Raw genomic sequence first — 19,837 nt, forward strand, 5'->3', positions numbered from 1 at the left:
TATTTAATAATTGCAAAAACGTTCTTTCCATCTTATAATCTGCACTTTGTAAGCCTTTTTTCTTTGCCATCGTGCAAAATATAAAAAACTTTTTTTATAATACCCATTCGTAAAGGGGGGGTTGTTTGAAAATAACCTTTATATAGGGTCATATAACCTTTACAAACTTTTAAAGAATTCATTTCGAAAATTTCCGTTATAAAAAAAATAAAATTTTTCTAATTGATTCTTGTAATAAAATATGAACTTCTTACCCAAATGAAAAGCAGAAACCCTTCTTTTAATGGTAAATCTTTTTAAAACAAAAAATAATACAGAAAAGTAAATTTTAAAATTTTACTTTGACGGGGTTATAGCCTTTTATACATTTTTTGCTAAAAAGATTGGGGTTTATCATACGGTTAAAAACCTGCACGGGTTTTTTATAACTAATATTGCCATGGAGAAAGATGCCACTGTGATATGGAAGACTTAATATATGGAAACTGAGCGAACCTGACACTTAAAACATCTCATTTTCAACAAGTAACATAATAGGACAACTAATACACAGCACACATATATCCAAACATGTTTTATACAATACTCCTGCACTTATTGCTCTGTAACTCTGTGTCATGCATCATCATCTACTCATATTGTGTCACAGGGTGAGAAAAATGTGCAGCCTGACCGGGACTCGAACCCGAGACCTTCGGAATACCGTTCCGCGGCTCTACCGACTGAGCTATCCGGCCGCTTACAAATCTTCTCCCCTATATAGTGAACAGTTCTGAACCGTGACATACTCCCCTGCTATATTGAAATTCGACCTCGAATTTCACAGAGTTACAGAGCAATGTAAATTAAACTCTGAGCTATATCAGTCACGGTCCCCCGTTCACGGTCCCCCGTTGGGCGCCAAATGTCACAGGGTGAGAAAAATGTGCAGCCTGACCGGGACTCGAACCCGAGCCCTTCGGAATACCGTTACGCGGCTCTACCGACTGAGCTATCCGGCCGCTTACACATTTTCTCCCCTATATAGTGAACAGATCTGAACCGTGACATTGTATCATTACACGTCATTTCTCGTCCTTTCTCGTAGATAAATTCGTGATCATAACAATCAATGAAATACTATTTCTATAACGATGAGCAGTCTAATCACACGGTCTTTATGCCTTGTGATATCTTTTAATTAGGGAAACCTTTTAGTCCCTTGCAGACTAGTCTCCCCCTTTCCCTCAAGTTCTGGAGTCTTGTCGTCTGCTCTGGTACTGGTTGTGTTCAATTATCAAACGATGTTCTTATTTACTGTCTATCATAATAAAAAATCGTGATTGTCAAATGATTATCTAAGTTTGTCATTTTAACACATTTCGGAACGATTTGCTTTACTTTTGTGAAAATGAAGTGCCACCTTAATCACTGTCAAATCACAGCCTTTGTTTTGTATTCAATAGTTTGTCATCGTAAATTACCAGTGTCTTCTCCATAAAATGTTTACCTCTACAGTTCAGAATTCTTTGACCGCTTATCAACATTCTAAGAAAAAACTATAAAAGATACACCGACCACCAAAAGAAAATTTAAATTGACTATCTCAAAATCTGTCGAAAATGACTACAGATTTAACCGGAAATCTGTCTACACAGTCCGCCACTATTTGCAGAATTTTTATTAACCGTCTATCAAGTGCATTAAGATGGGGTTTAATCAACACTGGTGCTATGGGGTCGGATTCTAAAGTTTTTCTCCATCAAAGCACTGAGTCTCTCCGGACCTATATAAAGTTTCAGGTATTTTAACAATGTCGATTTACGAATCACACACAACATTTTTTAAAGGTGCTAAGATAGACATGGCGTCATAGGTTTGTCGGCCGAATCTGCAAATAAAAAAAAATCACATGACATTAAGATTTCAAAATGGTTGTCAACAGAATTTCTACGAGGGCTTTAAGTGTCCGGTGGTTTGGGCTTTCAGTGCCCGGTGGTTATGGCTTTCAGTCCCGGCGGTTTGGGACTGAAAGATGATTTTGGCCATCTTCGGTGTTACAAACTTGAAAGCAACACCAGGGGTCAAAACCACCTCACCTCTTGGAGCTTAAAAAGAAGTATATACTCCAGTAATTCAAACACATTCAATCGTCTTAAACAATCAAGCGGGGCAATGCTTATGCCTCAAACATTAAAACCACAAGGGTACTGATATATGGTGATAACACTGAAAAAACATGGAAAATAAATTCAACGCGGGACATGCAAGCCATTCTTGGTTTCTGAATACAACAATTTGAAAGATTAATATTGCTCCATCAAAACTTAATATTAATGTTTAGATTATTTCAGACTTCTGTATAACTCAGCGCAGCTTTATTGTAAAAGTTTTACTTACCCTCGGCCGTTATCATACATTATAGGGAACGTATAATTTCCATATTCTTTAAAAGTTGCAAAACTATGGCGATCTTTATTTCCTAGAAAACAAAAGAGAATTAATGCATGAGTACATGACTGACATTATCATAATGTTATAATACGAGGGTTGTTCAAAAAGTAATAGGACTGGGAGTCTTGTGTATTCAAATTTCATTCAATTTAAAATATTTTCATATGTACAGCAATTGTAAAATGTTTTCTACAAATCAAACATAAGTTTTTAAATCTATTGTGCTAAACGCGCTTTTCCTTTGCTATTGAATAACCATGGTAACACGCACCCGGCGCAGCACATAAATATAGTTATTGGAGCTAAGTTCTACTTCTCATTTATTCATAAATTACTATTTGTTTTCCCCTGTATTCCATCAATACGTTGAAATATATTTATGTGACATTATGTCCAAACTTGACGTCATTCGGACATGAAATGGCCTATTTATTAAGTTTTGAACAGCAGCGGTCATAGCGTTTGTTGTAGAAATATGACATTTGTTAACAAACAGAAAATGTGTGCCATCTTTGAATTTTGCCAACAGATTGACTATAATCATTCAGATACACACAAAATGATTAAATAAACTGAGGACAATTATCAGGACACCTGTTTTCAGCTGGCACAAGCAATTCAAAAACTGCAAATACAAGATCACTTACGAGAAAGGGCGAGGATGAAAGTTGAAAATTGACGGGACGTTAGTGACGTCAATTGCAAAAGCGCTACAAAAGAATCCACGGTAAACGGTACGCGAACTGTTTATCGTTGTTTGTATCTGCTACGGGTCTACTTATTCAGTTTTAACCAAAGGATTGTAAATAAGACATTTGTTATGAACACTATTTTATTGTATTTAACTGTATTTGTATTTAATATACGCGTAATCAATGAATTAATGTAATAGTTAACGGTAATAATTAGTAGTGTTTCCGAAAACTTGCTTTAATAAACGATAGACTGTGCTAAGTAGAAAAGGATACTTTTCAATTGAGAAATATCTTTATTGTTCTGTATATAATCGTATTGTTTTAAAAACATACGATGACATGAGTAAATTAATAAAATAAATTGCTTTTGCTTTAACATTTTCAGTCCTATTGAGTTCCAAGGTTACTAAAAAACACGAGAAAACCAGGAGAATGGCTGGCTATCGGGCATTTATTTTTTTTAATTTTTTTTTTTGAAACGGTGGAACGAGAATGTGATCGCTTTTTTTCTTGCTTCATCTCCATTTATGGGGCAAAGTAAAAGTTACATGACTCATACACCTAGAGACTACTTTCAGAAAGAATGACGCTTATTTAAGAAATAACATCGGCCTGAGAGGTGTATATCGGCTATTTAACACCGGTTTGGAGTTTTGATGCGTATGAATTGACCACGAAGGCCGTAGGCCTGAGTGGTTAATTTTGTCGCATCAAAACGACAAAACCGGTGTTAAATAGCCGATATACACCTCTCAGGCCGATGTTATTTCGATTCTAACACGATGAAATAAGGAAAATCACTAATGTTATTTTTCAAGCGGAAATAACTTCCGGTGCCGATTTTCGTATAACGCTGTTCGATTTCCGCACCCTACTGTTGCGAAGTTATAGAAATTATTAAACAAAAGAAATAATAAGAAAAAAAAACGTAATTTATCAAGTTTTCAACAATAAAAACTTACGTCGTATTGTGTTTACATCAGTGCCCCATTTATCATTCTTGTATGTATGAAATAACGTCAGCTTGTTTATAAATGAGTTGTTTACTTAGGATGACGTCATTACGCTGCTTACGGTTGGCGCCGTTTTGTCAAAATATTTATTAACTGACATGGATCTAATAGGTGGCGTTAGTGTATGTGAGATATTATTTCGGTATGGTTTGAAAAGAAAACATTTTAAGAACTGAAAATATAAATAAAAATGTTTTTTATTGTTGCTTTAAAATGCTTTGTAAACTATACAATCGAGGGTGAAAACATAACAGCGCATATTCAAGTAGTCCCTAACCGGTGTTTATTGTCCGTTTAACACCAGTTTTTGTCCTTCTTTGTCTATAGTGACAAAATCACGTGAGTGTTAGAATACAATTTCGATTTATTTTACGACGTCATGAACGTCAATTATTGTATTGTTAGCGTGCGCCGTGTTTCGAACCCCTTGTCATTTGAAAACTTCACAGAAATTTCATTTGTTTACATTTTGTTTTGATTTTTTCACTGTATATAGAGAACATGTTCCGATATTTGTCTCATGTAAAATTTTGAACGTAAATTTAAAAATGTGAACAGTAGAGCTGCAGTCCTATTACTTTTTGAACAACCCTCGTATATATATATATATATTTATATCTGTCCGTGTATAATAGGGAGTATCTCTGTGTTTTGAAACACTTGATCTTCAACCTCCGTGCGTTATATTTCCATTAATAGCGCTGAATTATGTAACGTGAGAAATATCTCGCACAAGCTTATTTAGTATAGTTTATACAAATTTATTTTAGGTCGATTGTGTTAGAAGCTATAAGCTTATTGAAACACACTCGAATTTGTTCTCTTAAGCCAACCAGTACTTTGCAATGAAAGTAAAGTTTCTTGCTCAAGGAAACAACTGCTTGCCCCTGACAGGGTCCGAAACCACACAACCAGCGATGCTTAAACCACTTGGCCAAGCCGCCACTCATAAGATTACTGCAGACCTGTAGTTTTGCTATTTTAACCAGTATCAGAGATTTTAACCCTTAACCTGCAGAATCTGTGTAATGGACTCGTTAACCTTTCAGTTCTTGCCATGCCCATTATCAATTTTTGGGATATCAAAATGAACATTTGAAGTTGGAAGCCAACATTACAGAGCCTGGGGCCAAGGTTATAAAGAAATTTTCTAATCTCAAACTCAGATCTCTGATATTTGATTGGTCAGAAACAAGCATAAAATGTGAATTGACCTATGAAAATCCCGAGATTTGAGCTTGATCTCAAAAAGGTTTTGTAACCTTGGGGTCTGGTCACACTGTATGGATGTGCCGGCTGACCTGGCTCGTGAGGAAGACTGAGCACTTCCGGATCGAGCAGGTTATGGGTTTAAAAAGCTTGTACGTCGTAATATGAACGTTCAAATGCAAATGTGGCATCAATCAAACAGAAATTATTGATACATCAGGACCCAATACATTAATTTCCTGTTTATATACTTACTCCAAGTTCAACATGGTTTGTATATTAATATTAACAAGTCACATCTCGATTAATCGATGATATAACTATGAACGGCCAGTTAATTCTAAGTATTGACTATATACAGTTAATTCTAAGTATTGACTATATACAATATTTATTAATTTATACAACCATTGATATGGTAGCTAAACATTACAAGCTTGGAACTCTAAATCTAATAAAACATTTATAGTGGCATTGTAATAAGGTAAAATATAGTTTTTGAATAGTTCAATGAAACTAAATTTAATCCTGTATTAACGCATCATGTATTAAATATATGCATATTTCATTTTGCTTGATATATAAGCAATCAATATGGCAATTAATTAATTGTGAAATAATATGAATAAGATATAGGAGGATTTCGCTCAGTTGTAAACATTAAGTTGTTGTTTTTTGTTGTTGTTTTTTTTTGTTGTTGTTGTTGTTTTTTTTCTTCATTATTTTGTTTGTTTCGTTGAATTTACGACAGTTTTAATATATTTCAGTCATACAACTGTTGGAAAATTGTAAACAAGTTTTCCTAGATTAATTACCTTTACTAAAACAGCCAACCACTTCATATAAGTTACTTTATAGAGAAAACGAACAGTGAAAAAACAAATGAGCCGCGTCACGACAAAAACAACGTAATGCGTTTGCGACCAGCATGGATCCAGACCAGCCTGCGCATCCGCGCAGTCTGATCAGGATCCATGCTGTTCGCTATCAGTTTCTCTACTTGTAATAGAGTTGGTAAGCGAACAGCATGGATCCTGATCAGACTGCGCCGATGCACAGGCTGGTCTGGATCCATGCTGGTCGCAAACGCATTACGTTGGTTTTGTCGTGACGCGGCTCAAATGATTGTATATTTTTATAATACCTGTTAGAAAATCAAAGGTGTGAGAGTCGACCATATCCAGTAAAAGTTTGCCGTTATTGAACGGTGATTCGTGTCGGATACTGTCACACAGATCGTCATTCTCCTCCCAATATGCTTTATGAAATTTACTACAAAGGAAAAAATGCCATACTTAAATTGCCAATCAAAAACAAAAATAAAAGTAAATTAAAGGCACATTATCTATATTTTTTTAATTCTTTAGAAATGTCAAACATGAGTTTTATAATGTTCAAAGAATGGTTTTAGAGCATTTTAGATGCTTATCACATGAAAAAAGTAGCACCAAATAGGAAATTATTTGTCATTGAAGTAGCAAACTGTAAACAAAGTTGTATTTTGAATTCTATACAAAATAATAAAGTACTATAACTGCCTTTACCAGCAAAAGGCAATAAATGCAAAAACTGGTGGTGAATAACTTTTTGTTACTATAACAGGGCACGAAAATATAAATATATGGAACTGGGTGCCATTGAATCAATTATATTTTGTATTAAAGTAACGAGAAATCAAACTTTGCGCAGGTACGAAGTTATTAAAGAAAACGTGAAATTTATCAGAATTATAAACAAAATCTGAGTAATTCTGGATTATCCCTCGTATATATTTTGGACAAAGAACCGTGAAAGAGATTTACCAATACAAAAGAAAATAAATTATATAAAACCTGTATGACCGTCTCCATGGTTGATACCAAGATCTTCTTTTTGCAATATTTCTAGAGGGGAGGTAACTCTGTACAGAACCTTCAATCATATCCGGATGTCCACAAAACGCATGCGCACTATCACAGTAATAATCACATTCACCAAAGAAGCACAAATTTCCGGCTGTAAATTAAAGAAAATGGTTTTCTAGTTAAGCCGAGAATGCCAAAGATTTAATTTCATGAACACGTGTTATATACATGTATATTATGTCACATAAAAGTTTGAACGAAGATTAATATTACAAATTAAATCCTGAAATTTTATACAATATTGATAGTTAACTTTGACATACGAGATAAAACATACCTGGGGATTTAAACAGGGTATCTGCGATTGATTTCGGTAGAATTGGCTCTAGGTCGGCCGTAATATTGAACCATCTACCGATGGTTGGGGGTACTCGATAAAATCCCAAAATTCTGAAACATAGTTCAAATGAATTTATTACCTTTTTAATAACATATACTAATTGCTGGAATAAATTAATGTTTTGACTGACAACAATGTCTTTTTAGAATTATATATAGAAAATAAGGTGGCACTTAGTAAACCATGAACCGTGTTTTTTATCTGGTACCGTACTGTTAAGAGTTCATTTGTAGAAGCTATTTTTGCATGTGAAGTAAGTCTTGGTTAGCAATTATCAAAATAACTGATTTACAATCAAATAAATTGACTGTAGAACTTATTTACCCTGGCGTCATTTGATAATAATTTACTAGTAATCAGGATAAATAAAGTTTGAATCCACACTACTTCACACTGAAAGGAACCATACAATATTTGTAAATAAGACTCGCGAATTAAAACAGAATGCTTCCAGGTTAATTCTAAAATTCATGAAAATTTTGAAATTGTATTCTAAAGTAAAATATTGTAAAGTCAACACAGAAAGTAATTTACACATTGCAAATGGCACTTACGATTCACGGAAATTACCAAACAGAGGTAAGAAAATAAGCAAAGATAGCCGTTATTGCGTTAGTCACGCAGTAGAAATATGGTGATAAATACTGAAAAATCAGGCATAAATTCCATGTAAATGATTACTTAAATCTTGAATCTTTTCGCTTTGTGTGGCGCCGTTATATGTCGCACCATTGCCGCTAAATGTCGCACTTTACGCTAAATGTCGCACCATTGCCGCTAAATGTCGCAACCGCCGCTAAAAGTCGCAAAATTGTCTACCGTTAAATGTCGCAACTGTAACGCTAAATGTCGCACGAATTTGCCTTACTGTTAAATGTCGCAACACTACCGTTAAATGTCGCAAGATGTAATTTTATGTTGAACTCAAGTTTTATTGTTGTATTATATCAATTAAATCTACTTACTCAAGACGAATTATGTCTGTTTGAAAGCGAGTGATTTTATTATATATGGAACTGCGCTACAATTTGTCATCTTTATTGTTTTGCGTTCGATTTTTAGCTGATCTTATGCAATTATACAATTGTCTACCTTTTGTATGAAACTGCAAAATTGGCATTGTTCTATAAATAGTTTTGTATAATCATGTCTGTAAAATTGGCAGAAGAGACAGCCTAACGACCTTGCTGCCTGAGATGGCAGAATGATGGCCTAGTAGACTGAGGAGGCAAATTGCCTCGCAGTCGGAAGAGGAAGCCTAAGTTGCTGACGACCTGGGCCTTAGGAGTTTGCCTAACGCCCTAGAAGACTAACGTCGGCAGCCTAGCATTTTGAGGCGGCAGCCAGATATTCTAACAGTCTATCGATATCAGTCTTTCAACCTTAAGTAAGTTGTCAATCTAACAGCCTAATGTCGGCAGTCAAGAAGCTTAAAGTTAGTGACATATATTATAAATATGGAAACGATTTTAAATACAGTAAAGCCATGCAAAAGGACATGTATGATTATAAAAAAACGCTTCTACCTCTAGGACGCTGAACTTAGCTGAAAAGCTGGCAGTCGGGCTTCAACTTAATTCAAAAGTAATTCAACCGTCCGTCCGTCCGTCTGTCTATCTGTCCGTACGCGGTTAACCTAAAAGGGAAGCTGGATTTTTCTTAAGTTCTACCTCGTAATTTGCAATTTACTTGATTTAGGCAAGTTACATAATTATGGTTTCCATTTTAACCAAGTTATTGCCCTTTTAAACAGTTTGAAGATGAATATCTTTAACCTTAGCCGGCAAATTGGATTTATGTTAAGTTCTGTCTATATTAATGGCTTCATAATTTCCACACTTACTTATTGATAGAAAGAACATGATATTGACAAGGTTTATAACTGTGCCATCCATTTTCCCAGATATTTCCCTTTTTTCACTTTGGAAATAGGGCCTTGTATGGTGAACCTATTCCGGTAAGTTGAATTTATCTAAAATTTAATTTATTTAATGATATCTTCCATATTTGGTAGGTGGATACTTATATAATTGTCCTCTTATTTTTGTGGAGTAAGGGGTCTCTTAGGTCAATGTCACTGGTGTGAAAATTTTTTGAAACATTTTAGCTCATTAAGCCTTTATTTTTAAGTTAATGTATTTCATATTTAATACAAACATTCAAAGGGAGGTCCTCTTCCTATGGGTTTAGATAGGGGTCATGTGGGTCAAGATCAAAGTCACCAATGTCGAAAATAGATTTTACAGGTGTTTTAACATTATACTATTGACAGACGTATTTTATATTCGGTAGGAATATAAAGTTAAGGTTTCCTCCTTTGGATGGAGTTAGTGTTAAGTTGGGTCAAGGTCACCAGTTCTAAAAATAGAATTTTACATTTTACAGCCTTTATTTATTGACAAATATATTTCATATTTTGGTAGGAAGATAACTTGCATGGTAATTGTCTTTTGATTGAGGTAGGGATCAGTGGGTCAAGGTCACAAGTGCTATAAATAGATTTTTGTACTTTAGCACATACATTCTTTATTTATTGACAAATGTATTTCATATTTGGTAGAAAGATAACTTGCATGATATTCTTCCTTTTGATTGAGATAGAATCAGTGATTTAATGTCAAGGATGCAAATAATAGATTTTTACACATTTGCTTATACAGCCTTTTTTCTGATGTTTTTATTAGCTCACCTGTCACAAAGTGACAGGGTGAATATTTGTGATCGCTTTTCGTCCGGCGTACGTCCGTCGTCCGTCCGTCTGTCCGTAAACTTTTACTTTAAATGACATCTCCTCATAAACCACTAAGCCAATTTCATCCAAACTTAACAGGAATGTTCCTTTGGTGGTCATCTTTAAAAATTGTTCAAAGAAGTTAATTCTATGCAGAACTCTGGTTGCCATGGCAACCGAAAGAAAAAACTTTAAATATCTTCTTTTTAAAAAAACCCTTAGAGCTAGAGCTTAGATATTTGGCATGAAACATCTTCTAGTAAGTGTCTACCAAGTTTGTTCAAATAAAAGTCCTGGGGGTCAAAATTGGCCCCGCCCCAGGGGGTCATTGATTTCCCTATATGCATATAGTAAAAACTTAAAAATCTTCTTTTAAAGAACCCAAAGAGCTAGAGCTAAGATATTTAGCATGAAACATCTTCTAATGAGTGTCTACCAAGTTTGTACAAATAAAAGCCCCGGGGTCAAAATTGGCCCCGCCCCAGGGTGTCATTGATTTTCCCTATATGCATATAGTAAAAGCTTAAAAAATCTTCTTTTAAAGAACTCAAAAAGCTAGAGCTAAGATATTTAGCATGAAACATGTTCTAATGGGTGTCTACCAAGTTTGTTCAAATAAAAGCCCTGGGGTCAAAATTGGCCGCCGCCCCGTGGGTCATTGATTTTCCTTATATGTGTATAGCAAAAACTTAAAAAATCTTCTTTGAAAAAACCCAAAAAGCTAGAGTTTAGATATTAAGCATGAAACATCTTCTAGTGAGTGTCTACAAAGTTCGTTCAAATAAAAGCACTGGGGTCAAAATTGGCCCCACGTGGGGGTCATTGATTTTCCTTATATGTGTATAGCAAAAACTTAAAAATCTTCTTTTAAAAAATCCAAATAGCTAGAGTTTAGATATTAAGCATTTAACATCTTCTAGTAAGTGTCTACAAAGATTGTTAAAATAAAAGCCCTGGGGTCAAAACTGGCCCCGCCCCAGGGGTGTCATTGTTTTTAACTATATGTGTATAGTAAAAACTTAAAAAATCTTTTTTTTTAAACCCAATGAGTTAGAGCTTAGATGGTTAGCATGAAACATCTCCTTATGGGTGTCTACCAAGTTTGTTCAAATAAAAGCCCTTGGGTTAAAATTGGCCCTGTCGGGGGGAGGGTGGATGCTATATACAGGTGAGCGACCTCAGGGCCATCATTGCCCTCTTGTATTTGATAGGATGATAACGTGGTCTTCGTCCTTTAGATTAGGGGTCAGTTGATTTGAGTTCTATATTTTTCCTTGAATGCATAAGCTGTTCAGAGGTGTGTTGAGGAACATCAGTCATGGATAAAACAGAGAAAAAGAACCCATAAAGAAAGTCCAAAACGTCAAAATAGAAAATGTTGCAGGCTCGGTTTGATAAATCGCCCGTGTATGACTTTATTACTGTTAGTATTGGCCAGAAAAAAAGGTTATTAAATCAATGAAATTACCAAATAAACCGAATTCTGATAGCGACGATGTCATAATACCTTTAAGATGTTGTCAATCAGGGTAATAAATGAAAAAGGGAGACAAAGGAAAAATACTTTTCTATTGAGAATTAAATATCAATTGTATCTTTCTAGAATACGCTTTCTAGCGTCAAGATTACATTTTATAGCAGCTCAAAACCTCGATATTTAGGTTCATAAAAGTAAACAATTAAAGCAAATACACTTTTGTGTAATTGCAATTACAATAAAAATGACTATGATAGCGTTAAAAAGTAATATAATACTACTTTAAATCATGATTTTAACATGAATTTCATCTTGCGACATTTAACGGTAGTGCTGCGACATTTAACGGTAAGGCAAATTCGTGCGACATTTAGCGTCACAGTTGCGACATTTAACGGTAGACAATTTTGCGACTTTTAGCGGCGGTTGCGACATTTAGCGGCAATGGTGCGACATTTAGCGTCAAGTGCGACATTTAGCGGCGTTGCGACATATAACGGCGCCACACGCTTTTCTTAAAATCATAGTACATTAAAAAAGATCTCAAGTTGGATTTTCTTGAAATATATTTGGCTCATCTGGAGGCATGTAGGTTTAAACATGCTGTAAACAGCTTGTGATAAGTAATATATGATCAAATAATTTACTTGTCCAGATGAAAGGCGGCAATCTCTGCAATATGTCTTTCTATGTCATCAAATATATAACGATTCTCGTCCGCCTCAACTTCTCTAGGATACCTGTAAACACCTCTCATAATTAACGGCATTGTTAATAATTCAACAATATTTAAATACTGAATAAATGTGATAATTGTCCCCGGTGTACATAAATACTTGAACAATAATGATTAGACCAGTTATTTTGAGTAAGCAATACAGTTATGTTATTATTGAAATGCTTGCCTTTAAAGCGGCCTTCAGCTTTTCGAAAGGTTCAATATACATGTATGTTATTTTTAGATAAATAGTTAATAAATTAAATTTAAGGTGGAAAATGTTTGCCAGTGATAAAATATATAAACAATAAGAAAACCCCTACATACCTCTTATTTACCAGTCCGCTCTCTATATTTAAATTAGTAAAGCGGACGGGGACATTCTATTTTTAGACACGAACGTCACTGCCGTGTTATAAATAACTCTCGTGACGTTGTTTTGAAGTAGGCATAATAGTGATATGACGCACTTTTTCAAGATAAAATTACTAAAATTCTTAGTTTGGAACAACACAGAATTGTTTTCCCAACAAAAAAAAAAATAAAAGCTGAAGGCCTCTTTAACCAGATAAATGAGTACTTAACTACAATACATGAATTCAGTTCATACATTGTATGCACTTTTAGATACATATGGCCGTGCTTACGTCTTCAAGAACAGTTTTAATAATGTAAAAAGACCGTATCTTTATACCATTTAATGCTTAATGCAAGCCTGATGTTTCTATACAAGGAGTACTGTTTTTTATCTGAATGTTTAGACACATTAACATTTTTCGTTGCCGATGTCGCACATATTGTATTTATAACGTATCACTTACAAAAGTTTACAAATAAACTAACCTCATGAACTTAACAACCGCTCTGCCTTCATTGCTAAACCGTACTGTGATTTTAAGCTGAGTTCCTCCCGTATTTTCCTCTGCAATATATGTAGATACATTCTTTTTTGCAAACTCCTCTCAGTGATTACCTCCCTTGGCAGATTGGGGGGATCACTGCTTTTTGCTCGGATGTCGGCTCATGAATAAATATCACGTTATCCTTAAACAGTTTCTCATTTTGAGAAATTTAAATAAAGGTACCATTGTTAGTGAGTCACCCCTGTCGCCATCTTGTTTTTAAAACGTCTTTTTCTTTAGACTTAGAACAAACCGTTTATTTTGCGCTTCATAATCAGATATTTTTTCTATGACGCTCATAGATTGTTCAATTCTTTCAGTATTGCCTTATAAAATATTATCAAAAACAGTGATTACTTATAAAGAAAGCAAAATAACAAGGAGAATATTCACAATGTTATGACAACGAATATTGAGAGCGTTGGCCAATCGGGCGACCCGGTTCGAATTCCGGACGGTGCAGATCACTTTTGATTAATCATGAAATATTTTCTACGGTTGTTCGTACTAGCTGTACCTTTGCTCTGGCATGTACAGAAATTATCAGTTCCTTGTGAAATAGAATGCAACAAGTACTGGTAAACTGCTAGACAGTCTGCCCAGGAAAGATGCGGTAGCTGAACTGTGCTCTGGTGAATACTTCCGTGATCTACTTACGCAACCGCCACCAGTAAATTTTCTAATAAGACATCAGTAATATATATCACTTACCGGCTTCAACTATGGGCAGGGTTGCCATATCTAGTAACATTTTATACAAGTTTAAATCATCGGGGTCGTACAGAGAAAACTGGCGGATGTTTCTGTGAAAAAGCTTCCACGCCGGTAATTTACCACTAGAACTGTGAATAAGATATAATCATCAAAAATTATATTATTTTGTATCTTACACAGGAGCTTCACTGACGTCATAACGCCTAAAAATATATGATTTGATTTTTTAAAGAGGTCAAGTGAAACACTTAAAATGGAAAAATCTTTAGATAATATTAAGTATGGAAATATATTCAGAATTTAATGTACAATAGGTATTGCGATTCTGAGCCCTATTTGAGTTAAGACCGTTGCAACGCTTTCCAATTCTGGGGTCATTTTGCGCATTAAAATCATTAATCTGGAAAAACGGGAGGGACGGAATATTCTGAAAATTTCCACACCAGTTATTGGTTCAGACCTATATCAAGTGGTACACAAATTTAGGAAAATATTTCCACTCCCGTAATGTAAAAGAAATATGTGGTGTCCCTTTTAATTAGATACCCTTATAATTCAATAAGATAATCTTTATTACATGAGATGGTGGTAAGGAAAGAAACTGTCGCCCATTATGACAAAATTGAAAAAATAAATTTGGTTCGACTGAGATTGTTCATGGAGAAGTTTGAATCATGCAAGTTACCCCCTCCCCGCACCGGTTTAAACAGAATTTAAATGTTATATATTATATTTGAAATGTAGGTTACATCTTCAGCTTGTGTTCATATGACGTCGATCATTGAAACTTCAAAATGGCTGTTTTATGTCAACCGATGAATGGCACTTTATGGTCACAAGTGCAAGAACATCTGTGATGATGATAAAACAGAGGGCGAATATAAGTAATGTATAATTGTAAATAGGAACAAGATGCTATGGAGTCTATATATCATTACACTAGTTTTACAAGACAAATTTGAAAGCAAGAAACAAACGTTTAGGATATATACAATGTAAATGAAATTGAGAGAACCAAAGATACAGTATATAAAACAGGAATGTTGGGTTGACAATTTTCAAAGAAGTCAAATTCTAAGCCTATTTCCGGTATAGACTCTCTGTATTAGCGTTCTTCTCATATACATGTCTTACACTTTGTACTTCATATATATGTCTGTTAGACAGTCGGCATTTCATATGCGGACATTTGACTAGCGGTTTAAGGAATATTTCTGTGAAACCTTGGCAACCATTTAAGGTTTCTAGCGGTTTAAAAAGGAATATTTCTTGGTAACCAGAACGTTTGGTAAATAGACCTATCTAAAGTTTGAGTATCACAATCGTAATGTTACTGATTTCTATTTACTCTGCTTACGTATCAAACAAAGTTGGAAAAAGGTTAAAGATACGATGTCAACGGAATATAAAATGGGTTCTTACAAAAAATTTAACTTACTTTTTTAAACGGTTATAACCAGATAAAGTTTTGGCATTTCGTCTTGCAGTAGCACCGAAGCGTCTTGTTAAATCATAAAGGCTGCTGTTCCAAAAATAGTTTGGGATAAAATACTTGTCATTGGCCATTTTGAATTTCTCAATCATTCTATCTATAGATTCATCCTCCATTTTGACTACGTCATATTTCAATGAATCAGCATCTTTATTGTCACGTGATTGCGTGTCTCCTTTTCCGGACTTTTTTCTTAGTTCTTGTTCAGCGTCATCTACTTTATTAATATTCACGGATTCATCTCTCCCGCTGTATTTATCACGGAGTGAAGGTATATTCTTTGAACTAGAGTCACTATTTTTGTTGTACACTTTTTCGTTGAGAATGACCATCGTCTCGGAGTGGCCATGTTGGAAGAACGTGAATAGATACATGTTGATCAAGGTAAAGAGGATGATCATCGGGAGCGCTACAAGGACCACCGTCCTGCCAATCCTCTGTACCCGTTTCATGCTGATCCAATGTTCGAGCCCACTACATAACCAAAACATATCTTATACAATTAACGAGTTAAATAAGGTTTATTTTTTGGAAATTAATTAAACGATTCAAAGTTTGAAGCAAACAACTTGCCATAAAGCAACAAATAAAAGAGAAATAAACATATACTTATTAGAAGAGCAACAGCTCGAAGAGCAATGAAATAGATCAAAGTTTACTAACATATAATGTAATCACCCTGATCTTATTCTTAATGTTTTCAGGTACAATATGATTAACGCGCCTAGTGAATTTTATTACTGAGAAGGATTATTCCCGAAAACAATGGAATTACAACAATACTTAGCATAATATCCTGTCATTAAGTGTGGGTGAGTACTATAAGAAACAGTGACTGAACGTGACACAGTGCTGCAATGCCCACCCTGTCACAGATGTTAGCGTGATAATTAGATCTGTTAGATTAGGAAACGATTTCATTCAGCAGTTAGATCGATAGATACGCAAAGGTAAGAAAATATATACGCTACGAGTACAGAAATTAGATATGAACGGTTTTAAATGAGATGTTTTGAAATTATTGAAACAGATGTATTGCTTATACAATAATTTTTCTCACATCAAAGGCTAACCTCATTTCAAATTAAAACAAACTGCTTTACAAAACAATCACTTAGTTTGATATAAGTACTGATACCATTAACTTAGATAAAATGTTTAGATATGCAATAATATGCATCCCTTGAGTTAGCAAATTAAGTAAAAGATGGTGTTTGACAAAAAGTGCCGAAAGCTGCAATATATAGTCACACCTGTGACAAAGATCACCTCTGAATAAAGATAACCTTGCAAATGAAGACCAATGTTAAAAGATCACTCGTCTTTTAAAGCCATTACTTGACACTGTCTAGGGTGGCATTTGTTCACGGGGTTTGACTGTATCTACAAATTATTTACAAAGCACAGCACTAAACACGACGTAGTATCATCATCATCAACATTATTATCATCATTATTTTTTTATTTTTTTTTTTATTTATTATTATTTATTATTATTATTATTATTATTATTATTATTATTATTATTATTATTATTATTATTATTATTATTATTATTATTATTATAGAAAATGGTTTAAATTGACTTTCTAGTATAAAGACTCACCAAAACGTCCTGAACTAGAATTATTACATCCATTTCATAGTCTTTTAATACTGAGTATTTTTATATCACCTTTTATAGAAGTAACTGCTATTTTCAGACATTAACTTAAAGTATCTCTTAATTTAAACTATTCATCATTTACCTTCTTTGTAGTTCGATAAATGTTATTAAGTGACGGGGTAGAATGTTTGATACAAGTGGCTTTATGCATATAGTTTATTACATGTTTACATTTTACTTTTGTTTACAATCAGGCGTATCTTATACAAATAAGAACGCAATATTTCACTTTTAAAATAATAATTAAATTTAAGATATCTATCTATTTTTAAAATATTGCATTTTGTAAACATAAATTAAAGAAGAATTGATAAATTTAGTGATTTTTAAACAAATATCACCGACAGAACACAAGTTATATAAGTTTATCATATTGAGAACAATTATTGTATGATTATGAGGCGAATATTTCATTACATGGTATGTGATATTCATCGAGGTCGAAGGCCATGTGACCGCGTTTCGACCAATCGTAACACGGTGAAATTTTCAGTAATATTCTTATTCCTGATGAGTACACTATTTCTGAATAATGTCTCAAACGGACAAAAGTTTAGAAATTGGAACCATTTATTCAAAGATTTGGGGAACGTATGTCAATAATTATTTTTAAAAATATGTTACGAAAATTATGGCATTTAAAACTGGAGAATAAATTATATTTGATATGATGATTGATCATTCTGAATTGATTTCCTTTTTTTCAATGAAAGGTGTAAGTTTATATCATAAAACAGAGTTTATCTGAGGTTTAAATTGTCATGGATCAAATATCTGATATATTAATACCTATACTTCATCATAGGCTTAGTTTTATATATCATGTTTATCAATGGAAATATATCACCTTAGACAGCAAAATAGTTTTCGTGCTGGTTTATACAAGAGAAATACAATTATGTTAAGCATATTTGTTTTTATACAGATGCTGTCATCCATATGGTGACACAGTCTTTGTGAATGGGCCTTATTGTAGATTTACACAAAAACAGATTGATTCCTACATTTTTCCAATTAACTATGTAAATAAACTAACATTCAAAATAAAAAGAACGTATGCGAGTCGTGAGTAATTGTTGATAAATCTGTTACACCCTGATCAATGACAACTTTATATAGATACACAATGTTACAGCAAGAATGTTTAAGATTTACCCCGCAATGAAATCGTTGCATAATGCTCACATTATGCTCACATTATGCTTACATTATCCCCACATTTTTTCGTTAGGATATATATCTACCCTATTATGAATAATAACAAAGATAGGACTCTGATCAAATCATATATACATGTACAAATAAACCACATTTGGTAAAATTGTAGCACGGGTGCATTTAAAGGCACATTATGCCTCGGAAATGAGTAATTTCTATCTTCATCTGAAATGACAAACTTGAGTGCGATATATAAACGTTTATATAATTTTTTGGAGATGTTATATATTTGCTTGTTATTTTAAGAAAGAAGTGCTTCATTTCAATTTATTTGTCATAAAAGCAGCAAAATGTAAACTGAGTGGTATTTTGACTTCCATACAAAATATTATTTCACTATAACTGCCAGTATGTAACAGAAGAAAAAGATGGTTCAGGTAATTGCTCAATAAGTAAGTTTTTGGAAGCTATAAAAGTACAACAAAAATAAAAGGCTTTCGAGAAATAAAAATAAAAGCAATTATGGGTCATAATGCGTCTTTAAGACTTGTAACAGAAGTGATTATCATCAACGCAGAGAAAAATGAAATCAGATCTTAACTTTTATCGTTTAACGTCATTTTTTTCTGAAAATAAAAGACAAAACGTCGAAAGCTAAATAAAGGCGTTGGTTTTATTGGAATGATTATAAATAAAAGATCTTACAATTATTGCAGGCATGAATACACGCTACAAAGAATCGTTGCATACAAACTAAATTACTTTGCATTTACCATTTCAAAATAAAAATGAATAAATAAAATAACAACAACAACAAACCACGTGATACACGTGAAAGATACTTAACACAAAAAGATTTGAAACTCACGTGCTGGACGTGTCCGCCATTTTCCTAAATAAATCTCAAAAACGTGAGTTTATCGGAGAATCTACTTGCACTTGTGATCACGAATGTATTCACCCCGAGCTTTATTTATATTTCAAGCACAGATGATATGCTATAGATTTATAGATTAGTATTACTAAAGACTAAATTATATGAATAATAATGTACAGTAAAATAAAATAAAAATATGGCCAAGCACTGAAGTTGTTAAATTTATGAACTATACAAAAAGTCATTGCTTTATAATAATGCAAAACGCTGGTGGAGTCATACTGTTTTAGGTTTAGTAGAAACAAAATTTACGTTTGCTTAAAAAAGTATTAGTTTAGTTTAGTTTAATCATATTGGCCCTTCCCACAAAAAGACTGTTCATTATTATGATATAACTTAATGTAGAAGTTCCCCAAAGCACCGGCCTTGATCCTATGACCGTTAGAAGAGCTTAATTGAAAAGTTGCGTACATTTGAGAAGGGGCGGATGGCGGGAGGTATACACATC

General features: G+C 33.7%; 1 protein-coding gene across 1 annotated transcript; it reads right to left on the reverse strand.

The window, feature by feature from the left end:
- Positions 1-412: 412 nt before the first annotated feature.
- Positions 413-19,498, reverse strand: LOC132742694 (extracellular serine/threonine protein kinase FAM20C-like). The gene is made up of 10 exons (XM_060731158.1): positions 19,321-19,498; positions 15,575-16,102; positions 14,134-14,264; positions 13,364-13,442; positions 12,450-12,542; positions 7,532-7,644; positions 7,183-7,345; positions 6,495-6,622; positions 2,380-2,461; positions 413-1,870 (listed from the first exon to the last, which is right to left on the reverse strand). The coding sequence occupies exons 1-10, from the start codon at positions 19,338-19,340 to the stop codon at positions 1,801-1,803; spliced, it is 1,407 nt and encodes a 468-aa protein (XP_060587141.1). The 5' UTR covers positions 19,341-19,498; the 3' UTR covers positions 413-1,800.
- Between the last annotated feature and the right edge of the window lie 339 nt (positions 19,499-19,837).

This window comes from Ruditapes philippinarum, unplaced genomic scaffold (assembly GCF_026571515.1).
Source record: "Ruditapes philippinarum isolate M1 unplaced genomic scaffold, ASM2657151v2 ctg15381_1_1_1_1, whole genome shotgun sequence".
NCBI classification, from domain to species: Eukaryota; Metazoa; Mollusca; class Bivalvia; order Venerida; family Veneridae; genus Ruditapes; species Ruditapes philippinarum.